General features: G+C 35.8%; 2 protein-coding genes across 6 annotated transcripts in view; both read right to left on the bottom strand.

The window, feature by feature from the left end:
- Positions 1 to 209: 209 nt before the first annotated feature.
- On the bottom strand, positions 210 to 1,153 carry LOC132706266 (myotrophin). Its single transcript, XM_060677502.1, has 3 exons — positions 1,004 to 1,153; positions 839 to 949; positions 210 to 785 (listed from the first exon to the last, which is right to left on the bottom strand). The coding sequence occupies exons 1-3, from the start codon at positions 1,073 to 1,075 to the stop codon at positions 615 to 617; spliced, it is 354 nt and encodes a 117-aa protein (XP_060533485.1). The 5' UTR covers positions 1,076 to 1,153; the 3' UTR covers positions 210 to 614.
- A 216-nt stretch (positions 1,154 to 1,369) lies between these two features.
- Positions 1,370 to 22,737, bottom strand: part of LOC132706598 (relaxin receptor 2) — an 83,043-nt gene continuing 61,675 nt past the window's right edge. For 3 of the 5 annotated variants that reach the window (XM_060678016.1, XM_060678017.1, XM_060678015.1), the window contains exons 12-21: positions 18,293 to 18,364; positions 15,063 to 15,134; positions 14,910 to 14,981; positions 6,408 to 6,524; positions 4,141 to 4,373; positions 3,821 to 4,086; positions 3,025 to 3,256; positions 2,366 to 2,478; positions 2,130 to 2,307; positions 1,370 to 2,066 (exon numbers count right to left, since the gene is read on the bottom strand). In XM_060678016.1, coding sequence (XP_060533999.1) covers positions 1,963 to 2,066; positions 2,130 to 2,307; positions 2,366 to 2,478; positions 3,025 to 3,256; positions 3,821 to 4,086; positions 4,141 to 4,373; positions 6,408 to 6,524; positions 14,910 to 14,981; positions 15,063 to 15,134; positions 18,293 to 18,364 — 1,459 coding nt within the window. In that variant the 3' untranslated portion in view covers positions 1,370 to 1,962. Of the gene's footprint in view, positions 2,100 to 2,129; positions 2,308 to 2,365; positions 2,479 to 3,024; positions 3,257 to 3,820; positions 4,087 to 4,140; positions 4,374 to 6,407; positions 6,525 to 14,909; positions 14,982 to 15,062; positions 15,135 to 18,292; positions 18,365 to 22,737 lie in introns of all 5 variants that reach the window. The other 2 variants (XM_060678019.1, XM_060678018.1) reach the window with 2 other exon arrangements.

Raw genomic sequence — 22,737 nt, forward strand, 5'->3', positions numbered from 1 at the left:
AATTTACCCTCAACGTAAAACGAGTTTGACAATTAGAACAGTTTCATATTATAATAACCGTAGTAGATTTGATATGTTATTAAAAAATGTTTCAATGATACATACCTTTTCCAATTGAATTGAATTATTTAAGAGGATCACTTGCGGGGTCTAAATAAATAATAAGTACAGATCCATTTCTTTTAAATTTTTCGTTTCAATAAACTCAGTTAATTAAAAAAAATTTATTCTGGAATAAATTATAAACTAGCCTACCACTGAAACATCTAAATAGTAAACGTTTTTAAGCGCTCTACACTGCATCTTGTCATTGTAAAAAATATTTTAATGGACATCTTCAAAAAGGACAGCAATTATCTCATTGTAGTAAGTGGCATTTTGTATTTTGTTTGGCATACAAAACAATTTGTTCCAAAACCACAGCCGGCGCGGTGTCAACATAGGTATTAAGTTTTTGAGCAAAACCAAATAACTTCACCATTGGGTTGATATTTAGGGTAACATGATGGGCTTCAAATATTTGAAGCAAAAAAACTTAATACATAGTCCCTTGGATTAAAAATTATGATGCGCTGGCCGACGCAAAAAAAGTGGCCGATCGCGCGATTTACTTTTTAGGCCAACAGTTGTCGGATTTCATTATTTTCCGCCGATTCTAAGTAAGATTTTCCATCAGGCGCGACTCCATCTTTTTTGGCACCGTTTTCGATGAGCAACTTCACACAGTCTTTGTGACCCTCCCAAATCGCCGCCAGGATTGGTGTAATACCATGTTTGTCTTTTGACTAAAATAATCTTTGGTTTAAAGCATAATAACTTACGTTGTTCGCAAACTTACGTTCACATCTGCTCCTAAGGAAATGAGATATTCTATGACTGCCGCGTGACCGTAATCTGCGGCGTATAAAATGAGCGGACGGCCCCCAAACTCTTGGTTAACATCGACAGCCTAGGGATGAAAAATGACTCATCACTGATAAATGGCAAACAACAGCGCACGTACCAGTTTTTCGATTATGTCTTTCACTTGTTCTAAATCACCATTCTTTATTGCCCACGCAATATCACCGCTCATTGTGAAGAACTATATACACGTACTTTTAATTGCAAAAATCTTTATCTGCTGTGACAGTCAATGTCACGGGGGTTTTGGTCTATGGCAGATCGCAGAGCACAGATCCAAAATTCTTTATATCTTCTTCTTATGATGCATGAGTACGGCGGTTGATAAATTAGTAAACATTACCATTTCAGTTTTTTTTTGTGACGCGAAGATCAACCGACAATCTTCGAAACGATGCCGTCGATACGATTTTCATGTCGTTGGTAGAAGGTTAAATAAAAAAAACACATGTCGAAACATGTTTTATTTGCTCTAAAAATTAAACACCACACCAAGAACACGTTGCCAATAAATTGAAAACGTACATTTCGGTAAAAATTAATAATTTTTTTATAAGATTAAAATTATTAGGCAAATAACCAGGCAAACATCATTTTAATTCGTCTACATTATTCACCCTATTACGTTTATGTCATCATGCGCTTTATTTATAGTTAAATTCTTATCTAAAAAATCACAGACAGTTACTTATTTCGACATCGAATAACAAATATTCTTACACTAAGATTTCCCACCAGACATCAATTGTTTGAGTATTTCTGTATTACAAAAATATTAATTGATAATTGACATAAAATTATTAAAATATGTAGCGTTTTAAACATCATAACCACGGCCATTCACTTTACAAATATTTGTACAAAATTCGATTTTGCTTAATTACAATTTTACAAAACTGAAATACAATAATGAAGACGATAACTAGTTACCTAAAAACGTATTTCCCCCTTATTTTTATTTCATAAAGAACAGTCTTTAACAACACAACTGTATCGTTGTGTTCTTCGATGGGCAAGAGGCCTGAACTAAAAAATGTGTCAAAGCCGACTCGATTTTTTTTAACAAATTTTGTTGAAAAGTAATTCGTTGATACTACCTGTCTTTACACTGGAGTCGACCTCTTCCAGCTGTTCTTGCTTGTGGTAAGGCTGCTCTGTGTACCCTGTTGCGGGGAGGGGAAGTTACCAATATTTTTCTGTCGCAAGTTTTATTGTACATGCGTTACATAATGATAAAGAATTCCGAAACCGTAGAAATTTCATTACCCTATTCGTGAGGCCGCGCTTGGTGCTGCCGCTTAGCGGGAACATACCGAAACTCAAACTGAATCCGGATTCTGAAGCCGACTGGGGCATGTTTTCCGGTTTGCTCTTGTGTACGCAGGAGTTGACCAACTTCCTCAACTGCGAAATATCACAACGTGTAAAGTGCATTCAATACGTAAGATCACGCAACAAATACCTGTTTTTTAAATACGGTTGTCATCAGCGTATATAGCACCGGATTCAACGCCGAATTAATTGGCAAAATAAAAATGGCCAGCCAAGCATACAATTTTTCCGGAATGGGCACACCTACAAAGTGCTTTTTTAGGTTAACTCACAATTAAAATCTTTTTAAGTTCGAAACTTGTAGTTTTTTTTTATTTGGCACTGTAATTCAGGCAATTTGGCTAGCTTACAAATATTAGTATATATAATTCAAAAATTCCAAAAAGGATGCCTTTTTAAAGAAAGCGTCTGGACTATTCCATCATCCTCCCGGTTGATTAACATACTCATAGAGTGAAACAAACTTCTAAATAATTAGTCATGAAATGACGACTGATTCATCTAGCGGTTCCAGCGATTATCTCATACGGGATATCCGATCCCATCTGGCCTGGATACCAGCGTGAATATAACACATCCGGAAGCCGAGCAATACACCAGACAAATCCATAGACATTCACACAAAACTTATAGGTTATGGTAACCGACGGAAAAACTGTAAAATCACAACTGTGCGAGATACAGTAAAGTATTCATATGGGCGAACGATCCTGGTGATCCGCCTCGACCGACGTTAAAAATATTCGCATTGGAGCGGAAATCCACCATTCTAATCGACAAACCTCTTACCGGCAAGTGCCACTAGTTTTACTACGATAACGGGGACCCAACAGAGGCAATCAGTTAAAACGATTATGCCGAAACGTTGAGCGACTTTGTCTCGATCTCGGCTCTGTCTCGTCGACCGGCAGGCGACGCCGCTGGCACGGATTTCTTGAATCATACGCAGGTAGGCGTACGATATGAACACCAGCGCCATCGCGTTGACCATGATAAACATCACCGCCGAATATTCCCAGCCCTGCCGATTATTCACAAATTGTCAAAAAAAATCAAAAATAGGTTGATAATTATATGCCATATTTAAATTTATGTCTCATTTCTATCCAGAATGAACATATAGCTATCAGATAATATAGTGGCCCTTATAAAAATTGATGCGCCGTAGGCGCTATTGACATTTTTGTAGAAAAGGGAATGATATTCAGCGCATGCGTCAACAATTCACCCACTAACTATTTACTCCCGAAACGTTTAACGAGATCTACGCAGATTTTGAGGAAGTATTGCCGTATATTCCGCACACAAACTTAATGACGATTGGTCAACAACTATGTTGGCAAGATTTTAAATCTTATGCGCATGTCGGATGGACCATTTAAAATTTTTGTTTATAGTTGTTTATGTCCCAGAAAAAACACCGCAATTTCAGCATATGTTATCAATTCTCCATTATATGTGTGTTTTTTTAAATTGGGCAACTCTGTACAATTTCGTCATTTGACATTTAAAATTTGTTCTTTCAAGTGGGTGATATTTAGTCTATGTATGGATCGACGCCGCACACTCATTTTCCGTCACTTACCTTCGCGTACGGTTCGTGGATATGCAGAGAAAGACACACGCCGTTGTTGCCGTAAAATTCGTCGCCGAAGTAGGCCCTGGCGAAGCCGCCGATCGGAAAGATCGCGATCAACACGGCCACAGACCACAGAGCCAGCAGTGTCAAGGCGGCTGCGCGCGGTGACGGTTGTTTGCGCGCCAGTGGCTGCGTGACGGAAATGAACCGGTCCCACGTGACGAGCGCGAGTATCAGGACGGACGATTCGCACGAGAGGGTGCTCAAAAAACCTGGAAATAAGCTCGCGGTTCCGCCGTTTTCATTTTGTAGTTCCCACGACTAACCGCATATATTGCACACGTAACTGTGACGCCACAGGTACTGGTAACGTAGGTAGACGCCTCGGTAATTCGTATCTGCAGACGCTATAATGAATAAGTACACTCCCATCAGCAAGTCGGACAATGCGAGGTTCCTGAGGTAGAGGGAATGCACTACGTTGTTGGCTGGTGCGAACATCCGACCGAGCAGTACCAGCAGATTGCCCGCGAGGCCTACCGCGCCTATTACCCATACGCTGCAAAGGTACAAGCAGTAACTTCCAGCACAGAGGCTGGTAGTAATGTACTTCGCGCATTTGAGAGAGATAATATTAAAAATGTTTGTTTCTACACATTTAATTTCTCTTGTCATTTATATACAATGGTAATCAACTTGAATCACCATTAATTTGATCAATCCATAAAATAAAGGAAAGTGTTTACGCACTATTCATACTTTTTAAAAATTCTGCATCCTGTAAAATTCGCCTGACAGGATTTTCGTTTAATTTTGTTAAGTTTGCTTGTGTGTTTGTTTGTCCGGCTTAAAATATCGCATAGCGACCACAGTTGAATGGCCAAAGGATACAAAAACCCTTTTTTACATCAGAATTTAACGGAGCAAAACGTTTACTCGGTCTCAGGCTAGGAGTGCAGATTCACTTATTAAATTATAGGATGTGAATCACATAAGACCCTGTATTAGAGAAAATATCAATCAATATCAATGGCCACTTTAATCTGGGCCATTCGCCCAAGTTTACAAGTTGCCAATTTAGAGAAACGCAAATTTTAATTGATAATGGGTTGTATTAGCCGACAAGTAATGCAAATAAAACTTTATATTATTAAAGAGGCGTGCCGTGGACAACATAATTACGACGATAGCGTGAGCTTTGTCAGACCGATCGTCTTTCGAGGGTCCATTTAAATCCCCCACCACTAATTATCCGCTTTTCCCGGGGGGTTTACGTCGAACAATGGGGCTCGCGTTATCATAATTCACGGTTGAAATTACCTTTGATGGTCGAGATAATGCCTAGGATACTACAGCTTTATTATTAAAGCTCTGGCCCAAACACACACACTTGCCTGCCAGTTAAGATAAAACTAATTGAATATAAAGCCCGCAAGACAAACTGACAGTTTTACGTTTGTTACGGTATCGGGCCTTCCGAGGTTAGTTCGGTCAGGACGACCAATGAACCTCAATTCGGTCAAGTTCTGTCAAGAAAAATTTATTTTTATATACAATTCTCGATGTTATAAGCCCATTTCTTCATTTACTAAGTATTTCATTTATAAATAATTCGAAATGTAGCATCTGGTTTGCTTGGTTAGTTAGTTTTGGTTTGGTCGAATTGAAGAACTGTCAGCGGCCATGTTGCTTTTGAAAGGAGAGCGCATGCGCACATTAAATAGTCTCCTCAACTTTTGTAAAATTGTAAAAAAAACTGTAACTGCCTGTTTATATAATGTAACTTAAAATCAACTCAATGGAGTTAGTTAGACCAAATTGAGTTTGTCCAAAATTATGTACAATGGGGTAAAAAAGACAACAACATATACATTTCTCTTTGTCAAAAATTCGAGGTACAAACACGCAGGTGATAACGTTCTATGCGTATATTGCTGTATCTTTCAGATCCACAATATAATGGTCACCACTGACAACGACTACTCGAAATTTAATATTACTTTTACAAATATAGTAGCAAAAAGAAAGACGTGGTCCACAAAATAATTGGAACTTCACGTTGCCTCGGATGCTACTACGTTTTAGGGAGACTCCTACTCCATACCAAACAGTGTATATTATAATAGACTCGTAATACATTTCTATGTCGAAATTGGAGGTCAGGTATTCAAAATATTATGTTATTGATTTAAAATACATTGAGTGCGGCAACTGACAATTCTATCGTCTATCCTTTTAAATTAATATCTGGTGTTTCCAGTAGAATGTTATCGCAAAAACAACTGATAGGTTTAAAATGAAGTGTGGTCAATGATACGTGTTGGTTGACATTAAGCGACGACTAATATTCAGTCAGAAGACAAATACCGGTACAAAGGGGCGAGAAAGCAATTTGCCCAAAACCTGTCAACTGACCCGCAAAACTTAATATTTATTGCCCGTCTACCGGATTCCTCCGGGGCTGATTCCAATTAAAATGCGCCCACGCAATGTGGCCGAAATAATCACCGTTAGTATTTTAGCCCCCTGGGGAAAATCGTCAATCATATTGGAGCAACTAGGGAGGAACAGCGAACGACGCGACGGTGCTTACCAAGTCCTCAAGATGATGTTGTCGAGCAAATGCTCGTGGCTGGAGATGCCGTCCCCGTGGGGCTGACAGACCCTGACGTGGGCAGCGAATGAACACATCTCGAAACGGTCGAAGTATCTGAGACCACAGAAATATTTCTTTTAATTAATGAGTGAGGAACGCGACGTATGAGCATTGTGCTTGATTGTGGCGAGCTAGAGTTGCAGTTTGCTCGCTGTTGAGCCGGTTTTTACTAGATTTATGTAGGATGTAGTCCGCGATGGGTTTCCTAGGGCACAATGGGAAACGCGAGATTATTTGGAAGAAATAAAAAAGGAAGAAATTTGGCTGTCTTTTTTTACATCTCATCTTTAGGCTCCTATTAAAAAAGCTAGCAGAAAAGTGATGACGAAAGTTTCGATTTCATTCGATGCCTAACGCAGGACCAGGATATAACTTGTATTTTTTGTATTTTAGTATCTTCTTGTAAAAGTAGGTAAAATTTCTTAACGAAACAATATAACAAATAATTAATAATACCCAATAAGTTCTTGACAATTTGCTTGTAAAGAAAAATAAATGTTTTTTCAGGGACTAGCTACTTTTTACTTTTTATAAAAATTATTTCTTATTTTGTTCGCATAAGCAACAGAACAAATGAATGTGAAAAATTACGTTCTTGACATTTTTCATGAGAATTATGTTCTAAAATTTACGTAAAAATGCATCTTTTTTAGATCTGATACTGCTCCATAGATGGCGCTAAGAAAATTACGCGGCGTTGTCATAAGGTCGGTTTTTAAACTCTTTGTTAAAATGTCATGCTGGAGACGTCAATTAAGTAAACTACCAGTAAGCGTTAACAAACAGTTTCTTAACAAATGCTTAGGGAGTTATTGGTGGATACTGGCATTAAAAATCAACGCGTTGAACGGACCTTCCCTATTTTTTTTTTCATAGTTACCTTATAAATTTATTATCAGCATGAGTCTGGCTCTCTATATCTCTAATGACTATATGGTTCATAATAATGTGAATCCAATATGTTCTGTTGTACATTTTTTACCGATTACAATCTCTCTCGTACGGACTTCAGACGGATCATTGTTATGTTTACTAAGCAGGTCCGTTCTTTAATGTTCGTTATTTTTCAAGATATATTACGTTTCATTGGTTTCTGTTAGTAGCGACGACGATAGTAAAGGCACCGGAAGAAACTAGTTTTATTCAAAAAAAAAAACAAAATTCTTAGGAAAATTTCCTCCTAAATTCCGTTTGTATGAAGAAAATTTCAACAAATAAATACCATAATAAGACAGAAAGATTATAAATTGTTTACTTTACTTTACTATACACATAAGCTAACTGCTTTTTCTAACGTAACGTTTTACAAAAGTATTATATTTTTTATAGTTTTTTATGTTACTTTTATTTATTATTTGGCTTCTGTTTCAATCGTGTGACGGGTTATTTGGAAGAACGAATTTTACGCTCTAAATAAAACGAAGAATACATTTTTGGAACATGTATTATAAAAAATTAGAAAAAATAAACCACAAAACTCCTAATTTGGGAAAAACACGGAATAGAAGTTCCTTTCTTCAAATAAAAAGTTATGCTTCATTTTTGTTGTTAACCGCATAATCTGCACCGTTTCCTTTTCTCTTCCTTATGTGGAAAACGGGTTACCTTTCATTTTCGTTTTGGAGTTTCTTCTGGCAAAAGTTTTCTGATTATCTCTACTCTGTATGGTACGACGTCTGTAACCTAAGTAATGATAATGGTAAAGTAGCGTTCTATCTGGAATACTCGAGGCGCTTAGCATGGAGGGGCGGAAGGGGTAGAAGTGATCCGCTTTCAATACGGCTTTGAACTCGCTCAAGTTATTAGGATGTGTAGGCAGAATTTTTTGTAAAACACTTTTTTCCATTGTGACAGGAGATTAGTGACATCAATTTCGAGCAACGGTGTTCGGAATTAAATACAGTGCAACGGAAACTCTTGATAAACTTTGGCAGGTCGACGTTGAGAGCGTCTTGTTTAAAGCCCAGATTTTTCGATGCTTTAAGGCATAATCACAAAGGAGAGAGTCTACTGAAGATGACCATGAAGCCAAATGAATTCAAATTAGGTTCCACAAAACCTTTGCCTAGACCAAAAGGACATTGGATCCATTTTCTGATGAGGAGTCATGGCCGTTGCAGTACCATCCAGAAACCAAGCGCTAGATCAAGAGGAAGTCGAAGATCTGTTTTGTTTTTTCTATATCCACGGAAGCGTCCACAAAGAGTTTCCACTTCATTGCTAAACGTTCAACCAATACTTCTACCGGGAGGCTCTTTACAAACTTTGAAGAAAAAAGTTGAGTTTTTGGGCGAGAAAAAAAAACATTCCTGTAGCTTCTCGTTCTCCGTATTCACCTGACTTGACATTTTTTTCTTCAGTTGAAAACATTAAAACGGCTGACCAGCTGAAACATATTCCAGTATCAGAGATCCAGATCTGCTATGAGGAGCGGAGGAACCGTCTCCCGCGCTATATCTCTTTGGAAGTAATTTTGAGGATGACAATTTAAAATTGTAATTCCTTACTGCTTAATCGATGGAGTTCGTATATAGGACATTTCCAAGAGATTCGATTCCAGGTCACGAAAAATATTATTCAGTTATAGGGTTATAGTTGGATATAAAGCTCCTCCTACTGTAGGCAGTTTATCGATGCCGTTTCAGTCAGGGATAAGTTTTGCATTGTTCTTTGTTTTCGTTTGGACGAAAAGAAAAAAGTTGATTTTAAAAAAAAAGACCTTATTTAATAAAATCATAGCTCTCCACTCGACATGAAAAATAAAAAATAAGTTCTAAAAATAAGACTAAAACTAAAAAAAAAAAATAAAATAAAATAAAAGATGAAAAAAGTTCACCGTTTTTAGCTGAGCAATTCTTGTCGCACATTGGCCAGTGGTTCAGCAGTAAAATTGCTAATAGCATTTGTAATTTTATTACGCAGTTTCTCTCAATAATTTGCACGATCGTGTGTGTGCCTTTAAATAGTGCTAGTGACGTAACCCCAAAGAAAAAAATCAATTGGTGCTAGATCTGGTTATCTAGGTGGCCATTTCATTATTCCCTGCATACTTATTGTACGATTAGGAAACGTGGCATCTTAATGGTAAATTTGTTTGTATTTCAATTCCTATCAATAAAAAAGGGCCAAAGGTATGGTTTCTTAAAATACCAGCCCTTACGTTGACTTTTTCTGGATACTAAGTCCAATTTTGGTTAGCTCGTTCGATCATTTCTCCACAGAATGCCATGCTCTGCTGGTAAAATCGCCTGCGTGGTCTGTAACTCATAACACTTGTATCCTTTTCTCTTCGAAATATTCTGCACTGTTCTTGGTTCTGCCTCAAGTTCCCGGGAAATTTGAATACTATCTCACGGAAAGTTTAAATATGTTAAAGTACTAACTTCCAACTCTCGACGTTCTCTGGTCATTTATATGGACGTGAAATAACACAAATCTGACATTAATTTATCGGGGTGTACTAACGCAGAATAACGAATTAATAATTTGAACCATATCTACGGCCGAATATACTACCATTTAAAGAAAAAAACAAGACGATTTCTATTTTTTCTTTTTAACATTCCAAGAGCCTTAATAATATTTTTCGTGACATATTAACGTGTTTCTTGCTGTAGAAAAATAATATGTTATATTGTGAACAATTGCGGTTTTTGTTTTCTCTTTTTGAAGTCACTTCCATCATGTCCGATTTATGTTAAAGACAACAAGCCAACATCGTGCCATGTTAACACTCATATCTAATGTCGATACTCGAAAATTGTGTGTCCTTTTGAAATGAATTTTTGGCGAATATTCGTTTTTAGCGGCGTCGAAACCTCCCGCCCTCCCACTGACCACTCGTGACGCCGCAATACGTCGCAGCCGACTCATAAACGGATTTTGCATACACATGGCTTTCCGCATTCTCGAACAAAGTAATTTAACGCAGAATTCGGAAATATTACGTGAAAACTTATACATTTTCATTTTCTACGGCGAGCGAAAATATGCGGGGACCGACAGCTCAACGGGGGTCGGGAGGGTGGGACGTACGATTTTAATTAGCTTGCACCTTTCGACGCGGCACGTATCGAGAGTGGAGGGGGGGGGGTTAATTTTTCTAACGCTTTTCCGAAGTATACAGGGTTATTCGCGGTGAATGTTCTATTAAACGTTTATGGAGAATGAGTTACGGTAAAAACCTGAAACGTTTGGCAATGCGATGTTGCCAAATATCATCAATGAAAAAAACGTGTACATTATTATTTATTTATTATTTTTATGTAACATATACTATACCATCTTGAACCTTTTCGGAGATAAAAAATACTTTTTAAGAAATTCAGCACCAAGCACCAAATTTTTTTTCGCGACCCGTACAGCTAAACACTTGAATTTCCCCATTACATTGCTTTATTATAATATAATATGAGAATTAACTTATGGCATACAGATATAAAAATATATGTTACGTGGGAATTTTAACTGAATCACCCCAAAACCAAAATATTGCAATTAAATCGAAATAAAGTAACCACATTTCATCTGGTTAGCAGGCTTTGGCCGGCCATGATGACGTTTACTGTAAAAAAATAACTGACATGTCGGATTTCTCATTTTATTGCATCTGCATTGCAAGATGGCACATAATTATGCAAACGCAGATATTTGGAAATTGTTTTACATTTATGGTGAGTGGCAAAGAATTGATACAATATCGGCATTTGTGACCAACGTGTGACAAAAAATATAAAATAACTGAAGCAATTTTTCGAAATCTACGAAGAAGACAACTTCCAAAACCTAAGAGGAAAATAAACCAACGACTTTGCATATTTCTATTCCGATGCTAATAATACATTACATTGTACTACTACTCGCGATGCACCATTACGCGTCGAGTTTTGTTAGATGATAAAAGAATTATTTGGACGGACGAGTCAACATTTTCACTGGAGGGTATTTTTCTAATAGAAGGAATAATCCTTTTTTGTCATCAGAAAATACAAAATTTCTACAAGAAAAGCGATATATATATATATATATATATATATATATATATATATATATATATATATATATATATATATATATATATATATGATGACACTATATTCTGGGATATCATCCGTTCGCTCGTTGAACTCCGACTGGAATCCTGCATCCGACTGGTTTAGCCATAAGAAACAAACAAACAACATCTGCTTTGTTTCAGCACCAACATCAGACAGGCCATAAAATTGATTTCGGGACTTGCAAACAAATAGCTAATATTCCTGATTTTAGGACTAGGATTATACGAGAGGCCATCGAAATAGAAAAGTCTGGACACCTCAATACGAGACACGACGCTCTGCATTTACGATCTACGATCGGGCGAAATTAACAACGCGACAATTCGGGGGGCGGAGCCACCTCCCCCCACGCACAAGCAGCACCGTTACCATCTCCGGCGCAGAGTATAAATACCGCATGCACCGCCGATAACCTCCCAGTGTTCGAAGTGTTTTCGGAGCGCGAGCATTGAAGATGCCAAGTGAGATTTTGGCGAAACGTCTGCAGGATTCCAGTCGGAGTTCAACGAGCGAACGGATGAGATCCCGGAATATAGTGTCATCACATTTTTCCATCCGTGAATCAATACGTATATATATATATATATATATATATATATATATATATATATATATATATATATATATATATATATATATATATATATATATATATATATATATATATATATATATATATCGGTTTATTTGTTGCCAAATCTATTAAAAAGTATTTTTTATCTCAGAAAATGTTTAAGAGAGTACATTTTACATAAAAAAGTTCCAGAATGTTTCACAGAATCTAAAAATGTAATGACATACAGGATGTTTCATTTCAAAAACGAATGTTGATATACGTTACGAGTAGATCTGGCAACACCGCAGTCGTTCTCCATAAACGTCTAATAGGACGCTCACCGTGAATAACCCTGTATACCGTAAGTAATTAAATTTCTTTTCACTAGTTCGGACAACGCGCGGTCGAAAGTAACGCAGCCGCCCTCACCCCGTCGCGATGTAATTAGTATCGCGTTAAATCGATAAACTATCAGCCGCCGGATGTGATAATAATACTTAAGGGCCGCCGTGGCGGGCCCCAAAAGCAAACAACGTGCGACTCGACAGGTGAGACATCTCCCTACGAACGTAATTATTTTTTGACAGCCCCTCGTAACGCGTGAAAGCTCCGAGGCGAGCCAGACGCGGCAAAACGATTAATTGGGTCGGATACGACTGCCTAAACTTTCATTGGGACACCCTGTATACAGGGTGTACATTACTTCATGTTTTATTAAAACCACTGTCGAAATACGACAAACATACAGCGCGTTTCGAAGTACACGCCGCCCGATTTTGTTGAAACTCGGTAACATCATGATCAACGGATAAATTTGCTTCAACTAGATACAAAGACGTATACTAACTAATATTATTGTCATTGAGATGTAAGCTACTGACCATTTTGCAATTTTTATTACATTCGATACGCCACTAAAAATTAAACTTTTTTTACTCGTTCTCAAGCGAAGAAATAAAACTTATGAAAAGCTTCAAAACATTTTCTATGAACAATAATTTTATGGACTCCTTCTTTTTATATATTTATACTTATTTTTATATAATCTTTAAACGCCCCATATCTTGGAAACTAACATCAGTTTAAAATGATTCGAAACGTAATGGGAAGACGTAAGCTTAAAAAAAACCTAAAGACATCAAAATGTGTTGAAATGAAGCCAAAGTTCTATTACTTGCAAAAAAAAAATTGTCTAGAGTAAAGCGCCTTATTTTATTAATTGAACTGAGGTGGCTTTTACTTGATGAAAATCCATTTAACACAAATAAATTAGAACAAAAAATGTCCGGATTTGAGCAGTTAGTTATGATTTTATGACATCTGTTTCGACAGCACCGTGCCTTTATCATATACATAATATGAAATATTCCGACACCTATATATACAATCGGGTAATAATAGATTCTTAATTACAGGTATAGAGTGTAAATTTAAATTTAACAAGAATTGGTCATTAAGAAATGGATTCGAATATCTCATTTTATTAATCTCCACAGCTAGCAATAAATTTAGTTGTTTGCTCTTTGTTTCATTAAGGAAAATATCAAAATTATCATCAAACTTGTGTATTTCTGAATTTAAGTGAATGACATAGAGTCCGAACTTTTATTTTTATACGCTCTTTTATATTCGTTAATAGATATTTCATTTCAACGCTTTAGTTTTATTGTTTTTTAAAAAAATTCCAACGGTGTCTTCAGTTTTAAAAGCAATCTTAAGACTAAATTTAGATAGATGTTCCTAATTTCTCTTGCTAGGTTCTCGTATGCATTTTATTGTTTTATAACTTTAGGGTTCGGTATTTAATATGGGAGTTATTTGAAACTGTTTTTTAGTTATCTTGTCTATTAAAGAGGGTTTGTAACTATTGTTAAATGCTATTTGTTTTATAAAATTTAATTCTTTTTCAAAAATTTCTGTGGAAGGTGGTATAATAAGTAGTCTGCGGATCAAAGAATAAAAGCAGCCATTTTGTGTTTGTGTGATGGTGATTTGAGTTATTATGAGTCACTGTGTCCGTGTGTGAGGGTTTATGGTAATTTGTTCTGTAATTTGGTTACATTTAAGTACAGAACGTTATTTACTTCCGTCTCTATTGTAAATTTTATACGATTATGTATGGAGTTTTCCGTATTGTCTATTATGCGTCAATCGGCTAGGCAAATGAAACTAGAATTGAGGAATTTAATGTCTTTTTGATAACTTATCTGGGTTTAAAGGGAACATGATATTCTAAATTTTTTATTAATTTTGTTGAAAGTTTAGCTGATGGTTCTGTTACAAAAGAAACGATAGTGTAACGATGTGTGTGTGTGTGTAATTTAATTAAATAATATAATTTTGGAGGTTGTTTTTGGTATAAGTGGGATCATATTGTGTACTTTGATATATGTCTGCTTTAAGAAACTGTTTGGTTTTTGAAATGTCGAGAATATTGAGGATGGATAGCCATGACTGTCATATTGTGATATTTTTTAATTGATAAAGGCACGGTGTTGTTGAAACAGCTACCATAAAGTAATAACTAACTGTGAAAATCTGAACGTTTTGTGTTCTAATTTAATTGTGCCTTATTTTATTGTTTATTTATTATTATTAAACTTCAGGTTCAAATGATTTAAAACGCAATGCAACGTTCAATGGTATGCCAACAATTTTTTCTTGGTTTTTTTAATGTAATAAATAGATAGATAGATAGATACCATGTATAAATATTATGTCCTACCTCTCCCTTCTTAGACCTCGTTTTTTAAATACTATCATGCTATAGTTTTTATTAGACTAAAATATTGATGAACACGTACGTTCCGACAAGTACAAACTTACATGTTGTGCAAGTTTTTCAGCGGTGCCAACACGGCCTTGTCCACCGATCTGAACCGGTTTCTTTCCAGTTTCCTGAAACACGAGAGACATCGTGTCAGATGCCCCGCGACAGCACACGCGGGGTATTTCAAAATCGAATTACTTTCGACTTACAACGAAGTTAACCGTGGCACGTCTTGAAACGCTCCAGCTTCGATCGAATCGATCACGTTGTCGTTGAGAGTTCTGAAATCCGAATCCGAATTAATTTTCGACGAGGCATTCGGCCGCGATATTTTCCTAGTGGCAACAATCGCGCCGCTATAATCGAAACTAACCAAAACCCACCGAAACTAAGATCAACGATTACGTTTTCGACGGTACTGGGCAAAAGTGCTCCTTGTTCAGAAAACCAATGGTTATGATGGTTATTATGGTTATAATAACTCGTGTACTTGACAAATACAGAATTATTTGCGTACTTAGCAAGTATACGAGCTTTGCTAATTGCGATGGCAAGCACGGAGCTCACGTGACTTGTATAGGGTGGGCCGTTTCTCTAGATATTAATTTTAATTAAATTTAATTAAGATATTGCCAACCTTTAATTTATTCTAATTTTGTATATACAGGGCGTTTAAGTTTTCGCGAGTCTCAACTTTGTTATTTTAAATGGATCACCTATTATATTATTTATTTTTTAATTCTATGCAAACAACCTTACATAAAATTGCCTTAATTTTTAATGCTAAATATGATAAGGTTATAAAAATAGGTAGTTTCCATTAAAAAAAAGGTTTTTTTCATTTAATTTTGAATCTTACCCTGTATTAATATATATCGAATTTTCTTATGAAATCCGTTGTTCGAGTTCTTTGTTTACAACAAAACTTACTTAAGGGAAACGATAAATGCTTCCGTATGAAGAAATTGGCCAATATTTTACGTCTTGCAAACGTCATGTTTCGCACAAAAAATTGAAAATGTCAAAAAACTCTTAAACTTAGGTATAGGACATTATACACGCAACATGAATACATAGAATTAAAAATAAAGAATATAATAGGTGTTCTATTTAAAATAAGAAAGTTGTTCTGCGCCCACGAAAAATTAAACACCCTGTATATACAATATTAAAATAAATTGAAGGGCTATAATACCTCAATTAACTTTTGTATTTAACTTTGGATTCCATCCCCTGCCGTTTCTGATATTAAAAACTCCGCTTATTTAATTCAATTAAAACAAAAAGAAAAAGGGCAGAAGAAAATGGTGGATGGTGTCATTCATCAGTTCATTTATAGCACACTGGACTGATATGTTATCTTGTATTCTTTTCCACGCATCATTGACGGCATCAAGATTTTTATGGTCTTTATGTTTCGCCATCCAAATGACAGGCTCATTTCCCATCAAATCACGAAACACAATGTCATTTGTCCACTCAAATTCAAACTCAAACCGTCTGCACGCTTCTGCTAGGTCTTGGAAGCAATAAAACGCATTTTGTATAAAAGGAGCCGACTCAAGTACTTTACTGCTTTCTTATATGTCTAGATTCATAGAATTACCCAAGATAAACCACATTACAATGTTTCCCCAGTAAAAGCAAAAAGTTTTTGTTTGTGTTTTGTTTTGTATTTTATTTTTGCCCAAGAGCGTTTCAACAGAAAATTTTCCTCCTCCTCCTTTTATCGGATGCTGAAAATATTATATTCTAACTTATTTTATGTTACTTGCTTTGCTCATGGTATTAAAAGGGTGGAGAATACTTATCTTATGCAGACCAGTTTCCATTGGTAAATGATTTAATTAGTCAAGTAAAAAAAGTATTTCTAAAAGCACCTGTTATAAAAAAAATTGTCCAAACATTTCATTACTACCACAACCAGTAATAACTCGCTACGTTAACAGCTGCTATATTTTATGCCGAGAAATCTGAATTAGTTAAAAAATTTAATATTCAAACATATTATTCTTTTGTACCTACAGCACTCGCGAAATTGTTTCTATGACAGATTGAGTGGGCTTTAATAAATCAATTTTAGGTAGACTACAAAAAAGTTTCAGGTACCTAAGTAAAAAATATTTGAGAAGTTTTGATAGGCAATTTCATTAATCTTGAAAGAGAAATGGGTTTGTATAAATTTAAAACGCACTTAATTCCATTTGTTTACAGATAAAAGACGCAATTTTCTTTTGGGAAATTTTCAAAAACAAATGTTTTTATAACTGCGAAGGATAGTCTGTTAAGAATTGTATATTATGCAAGTTGCTATTATTAATTGTATTATTTTTTTATAATCGCAAATAATACTTTGTCACTCGAAGATGTTTATGTTTTAGATTTTTTGTTTTGCAATTTGCTATGTAAGTATCAATGTGTGTATCTGTGAATAACAACTTTTATTACTAGTTTGTTTATGAAGAAAGTCTGTGGGATAGGTAAAAAAATATAGGATTTTTGAATAACAAGTTTAATTATAAAGCAATGGTTCGGGCTTTATTTACAAGAGAGCACATTAGTTAGTTAGTAAAGTGATATCGTTGCATTTAATTTTTTTGAAAAAAATAAATTTTATTTATTGCAATGCTGGAAAACACTGTAGCGCAGACGCAAGCAATGGAAATCAATCCGCCCAGGCCAGCGTTGATGGAACAAGAAGAGACCTTTTCAACGACTCCGAGTTTGACCAAATGCATTCTGAAGTTATTGACATTTATTTCCGAAAATGTTCGAACACCTCCACCACTTGCCTTTAAGAGATAGCTGTACAGTATCTATCTATTTTAGCTATCTGTAATATAAGATCATTGCGGAATTTTAGTCAGGGATTTATGTTATGTTATGTTACTATCCTATATTCGCTAAAATTTTTAATGCTGTGAAATTATTAAAACTTTTAATGGGCAAATAAGATGATAAGAAATTATGACTTGTTTTTTTTCAATAACGATATTAAATTGCAACTTTGTTAAGGCCTGACGATCGAGTTAGTTAGTTATAAGCCATTTTAAAGAAGTTTGGAGAAATTCTGTCCGGATCCGCTCAATTTTATTGTCGGCCAGCAAGCTGTGTGCAATCAAACAAAAAAAAGAGGCTTTGTTGTCATTTTTACCCACTTACTATCTTACTTGATTAATTCCTTTATGCCCGAGTGAAGGGAAATAAATGACGCTTTAATGATAATGTAATTAAATCATACGATACCGCCTTAGTTCAACGCATTAGTATTTGCCGTTAATCCCTAGTGTTCACCACCGAAAAGTGACATTGGCATGAAAGTACTCGTTGGGTCACTTCGTAGCATACCTAATTGTTACATATTGTTGATTATTCAGTCGCGCGCAATGTTGCCACTAGTTTCGCTGATTACCGACAATTTAAAAATTGCTATACTTACAGTCCTTCTAGGTTCGTCAGGTTCTTGAAAGTTCCATTGCTGATGTGCTCAAGGCGGTTGTTGGAAATGTATCTGGAACAAAAACGATCCGGTTTCCAATAGATTGAAGGGTATGGTCTGTTCATAGATATAAGAAAGTGAGCAATTGCTTTTGAATGGGATTATCCAAGGGTGGTCATTAACATGCAATGCAACAAGATTATTACCTAAAGTTTCGGAATATAAATTCAGGTAAAATTGTGGTCCGTAATAGAAAATAATTTTATACCTACCTGCGTTTAATATTTTTTGGTTTGGTATACTACTTAGTTTAAGTTTACTAGTAATTATTCTTATTTCGTGTGTAATACAGCGCGTGTTGAATAGTGTGTGAATTATGCAAAATATGTGCAAGTCTAGTGTATCTCAGGAGATGCTCAAACCCAAATGTAGAAAACACTATTCTATTGAGACTAAGAAGGTTATAAACAATATTTATTTGGCTCTCATTGAACATGGTGTCAGCAAGCAAGCATCTTTACAAGAAACTGACATTTTCTCGAGTGTAGATGAAAGTGATCAAGATATAATACGGCGTAAAATTTACCAGTTATACGAGGAACAAAGCGTGCCTACATTGGATATCATAATTAGGAAGCTTGAAAAAGATGAAACCGGTGTTAAATGTGGCAGAACTACCTTATGGAAGTGTTTGGGGTTTTAGGTTTTAGATTAAAAAAAATTGACAAAAGGCAAGATTTAATGGAATCTTCTAGAATTCGGAAATGGCGATGATTTATTATATTATGATACCCCAGAAAAGGGTTGGGTTGACTCAACCGATAAGTGTAAAACAAACGCGCCATCAAAAAGAGGTAAAAGAATAACTATTTTGCATGCTGACTCTAAAGATGGTTGGATTCCAAATGGACTTTCTCTATCTGCGAAAAATATTAAAGATTCTTCTCTGGAATACCATGAAGACACTACCGCTGATTTATTTGAAAGTTGGTTTAAGAACAAACTAGTTCCAAACATTCCTCCTAATAGCGTCATTGTAATAGATAATGCAAGTTATCACAGTAGACAGTTGACTAAGATCCCTTCCTTATGTGACACAAAAGCAACAATCCAAAACTGCATTTGTAATAACGACATTTATTTTCACGAAGATTATACCAAAGAGCAATTAATTGAGGTTCTACAAAAGGAATACGTCTGTGATAATTACGCAAAAAATCTAATATACAACAATTACAGTTTTAAGGCTTCCTCCACCTTACCACTCTATATTTATATTTTTTCCCGTGTTAACTTCAATGTTCTCAAATTTATAGAAACCGAAGTTTTTAACATCCCTCCACAAAGTTGGGCAAATTCTGTTAAACATATAGAAAAAGCACATAGCACATAGAACAAATAATAATTAGAACAGGCGATGATAGCGATAGTGATACTGATATATTATGTGAATAATTTTAAGTGATTTAAGTAGGTAATAAAAATAATTTGTAATCTTATTTTATATTTAAACATAAATATATACACAAACAAATAAATATTGTTTAGTATCTTTCCTAACAAAACTCCAAATAATTAAATTCCAAGCAAAGTACGGACCTGTTCGGCCATATTTCATTCTTACAGCCTGCCCGGGTCTTCCCTTAATTCGTATCAGTTAGTCACTTTCTTATATCTATGAACAGACTTTAATTACAAAGAAAAGATTGTTAATTTACCAATTGTATGTTGTGAAAGTTTCTATTATCTGAACGTATCAATGGTATTGTTCAATTGTTAATTGTATTTTATATTGCAGCATTTCAAGGAATTCTACAGACATTCTACAAAACGCGCATTCACGTACAAGATCTGACGTTCTGCATACACATAAACGTCCGTCTAGGGACAAATTAAAATAATCATTTTGAGAGACATAAGCTTTTAGCTGCACTTGGCAACTGCGCTCGTCACCGCCCACGCGCACAATCCGACTCGTCTATTATCCACATATTGTGGTAGTAATAATATAAATTTTTTTACGCTATTTTGTGAGAGTTGAGTGAGACCGAGATATGCCTTTTTCTTCTGCCTCGATTCTGCAAAGTTCCCGTGTTCGTGCGTTGGTAGGCGTTAATCAGAGCCAATTTTAAGGCCCTTGTTCCGGATTCCATCCGGTGAAATGGAATACTCGGGATCTCCATTTGCTCGCTCACTGATTGCAAATTCAGGACGAACACTAGCGCGTTGCCTCGAAGTCAATTTATTTTGCAGATATACCCCTAAATTGGGGTGTGTAACGGTTTCCGCTCCCGATATGTATATTTTTATCACGATGCGGTGGTAAATAAACTTCGCAAGTTCCCTTTTAAAACACGAAGAACAAATCCAAGTCCGCAATCGAACAACGTATCCCAATATGCGTCTTTCATGCTCGAAGATTGGCCAGTCAAGTTTCCTACGTCCTGGCGCTGTTTTTCCTGGAATCTTCTTTTCTTTTCTTTCACATAATGTGGCCCAGGTATTGAAGGTTGCGGCATTTCACTATTTCCATGAAGGTTTTCATTCTCCGTTACACTTCTTCATTAGTACATTCATTAGTTGGGACATGGTTTCCTGTTTTAACCGAGTACACACAGGAGCCTTTTCTTTACTTCCAGTGAGAGATTGTGGCTCGTGAATACTTGACCCACAGCAATTGTGGCCTTTCCACCGCATCTCTTAAGAATTGTCCCACAATTCATTAATTATATTGTGAGACTATTTCGATTCTTGTTTGGTTTATGTCCATTGATGTCTTTCTTACTTAAGTTTAGTTTTACCGGTGTTTATATCAAATTCATATTGTTTACTTGTCTCTATAACTTTGCTTTTATAAGCCTTAGCCATAATAAAGCCAAGGAATATATTTTTTTTATTTTTTGTAATAGAGTTAAACAACGGACTTGCGCTGATGGCTATGACAAGATGTCCTTCGTGATGTAAGATAACTTTTAGTAGAAACTAACCATTAATAAAATTTAAATTGTTAAAATTGTTTTTATATTTGAAATAAACCTTGCACTGTGTTTCCCAAACTATAAAATAATATTTAATGTATTGATGCAAATTATGTACGACTGCAGCCACCAATATGAATATTCTCATGCCGACCCTGTGCTCATTTGTCGCGGGTTCAGGTTGAAGATGTGATCTACACAAGTAACAAGAATGGCACTTCGATGCCGAGCCACCCTTAACTTTTATTTTACAGACGATTTTAACGTTTTAAAACGGGTTTCCAGAGCTTTCGTAAAATGCAATTCATTTTATCGGATTATCCCATTTGGCGGATTTTGAGCGCGGCCGAGGAGGAATTGGATTTTCCCGTCTCGTAGTTTAAATCTTAACCTGTGTAATTCGAGGTACTTTTTCCTGCTGTTTTGCTGCCTATTACCGTTCGTTACCAAAAATGAGATATTGCGAGAGGAAATGATTTCCCTTGTCGGTTGAAGGCTTAAAATCCTATTTCCAACTCGAGTGCGAACGCGCTTAATCGACTAATTCGGTAAAATCAAAAAATAAAGAATCGTTGAAAAGGCCGGCATGTAGCCAACGCCGAAAAGAAGAAGAAACTCGATTTAACCAAAGGCAGAATGTTATTGCCTATTTTTTTGTTTAGTCTTATTTTTTCGTAATGTACTGTGTAATTTGTCTCTTGAAAGCTTGCTTTAAGGTAGACTTGGTTAGGTTAAATGAGAGCCCTCTAAATTCAATATATATGCGACAAGCGCGACAAAAATTACAACTAAAAGCTAAGTAGTTTTAATTATCCTTTTTAAAATATAACCTAAAATTTCTGCAAACTGTAAACTCACAACAAAAAATCTGAGCGAATTTTTCTGCCCTTTAAATGTCTAGTGTAATTTTTACTTATTGCCGTACGTTACGAATATGCGAAAACGTTAAGCCAAGCACTTAACTAGTCGCCAAACGTCCCTAATTTCTTCGTGCCCGTTATCTCATTTAGACGGGCGGGCAGTTGCAGTTAAAAAGATATCACACACATAACCATAAACGTGAAATACACGGGAACGCGAATTTGAAGAGGGCGAGTGTTTTCTCGTTCAATTTTCCGGAAATGGGGTGGTCTTTAGAGCGAATTGCGGAACAGTTATGCAACAGATCGGCGGATCGCACTTCTGAGCTCTGAGAACTTTGTAAGACAAATTGAATAGTTATACTATTTACAAAATATCTGGATGAGTCGGTTGTTGTTGAATCGACCTTGGCAACGTTTCGCCAATCATCCTGTTGCCTTATGCGGAGCTTAATTGAAACTGGCTCCCATTTTACTCTGTACCTGCTTATGTATTGTTTGAGAAGGCCGAACTAAATGAAGGGGGGGGGGCATAAACATCGTCTCGGATGACTGATTCCCATATTGGGAATCGAAGATGTTGAGAGATTTTTAGACAAGTAATAAA

This window comes from Cylas formicarius, unplaced genomic scaffold, assembly GCF_029955315.1.
Source record: "Cylas formicarius isolate icCylForm1 unplaced genomic scaffold, icCylForm1.1 PGA_scaffold_8__14_contigs__length_24414737, whole genome shotgun sequence".
Taxonomy (NCBI): Eukaryota; Metazoa; Arthropoda; class Insecta; order Coleoptera; family Brentidae; genus Cylas; species Cylas formicarius.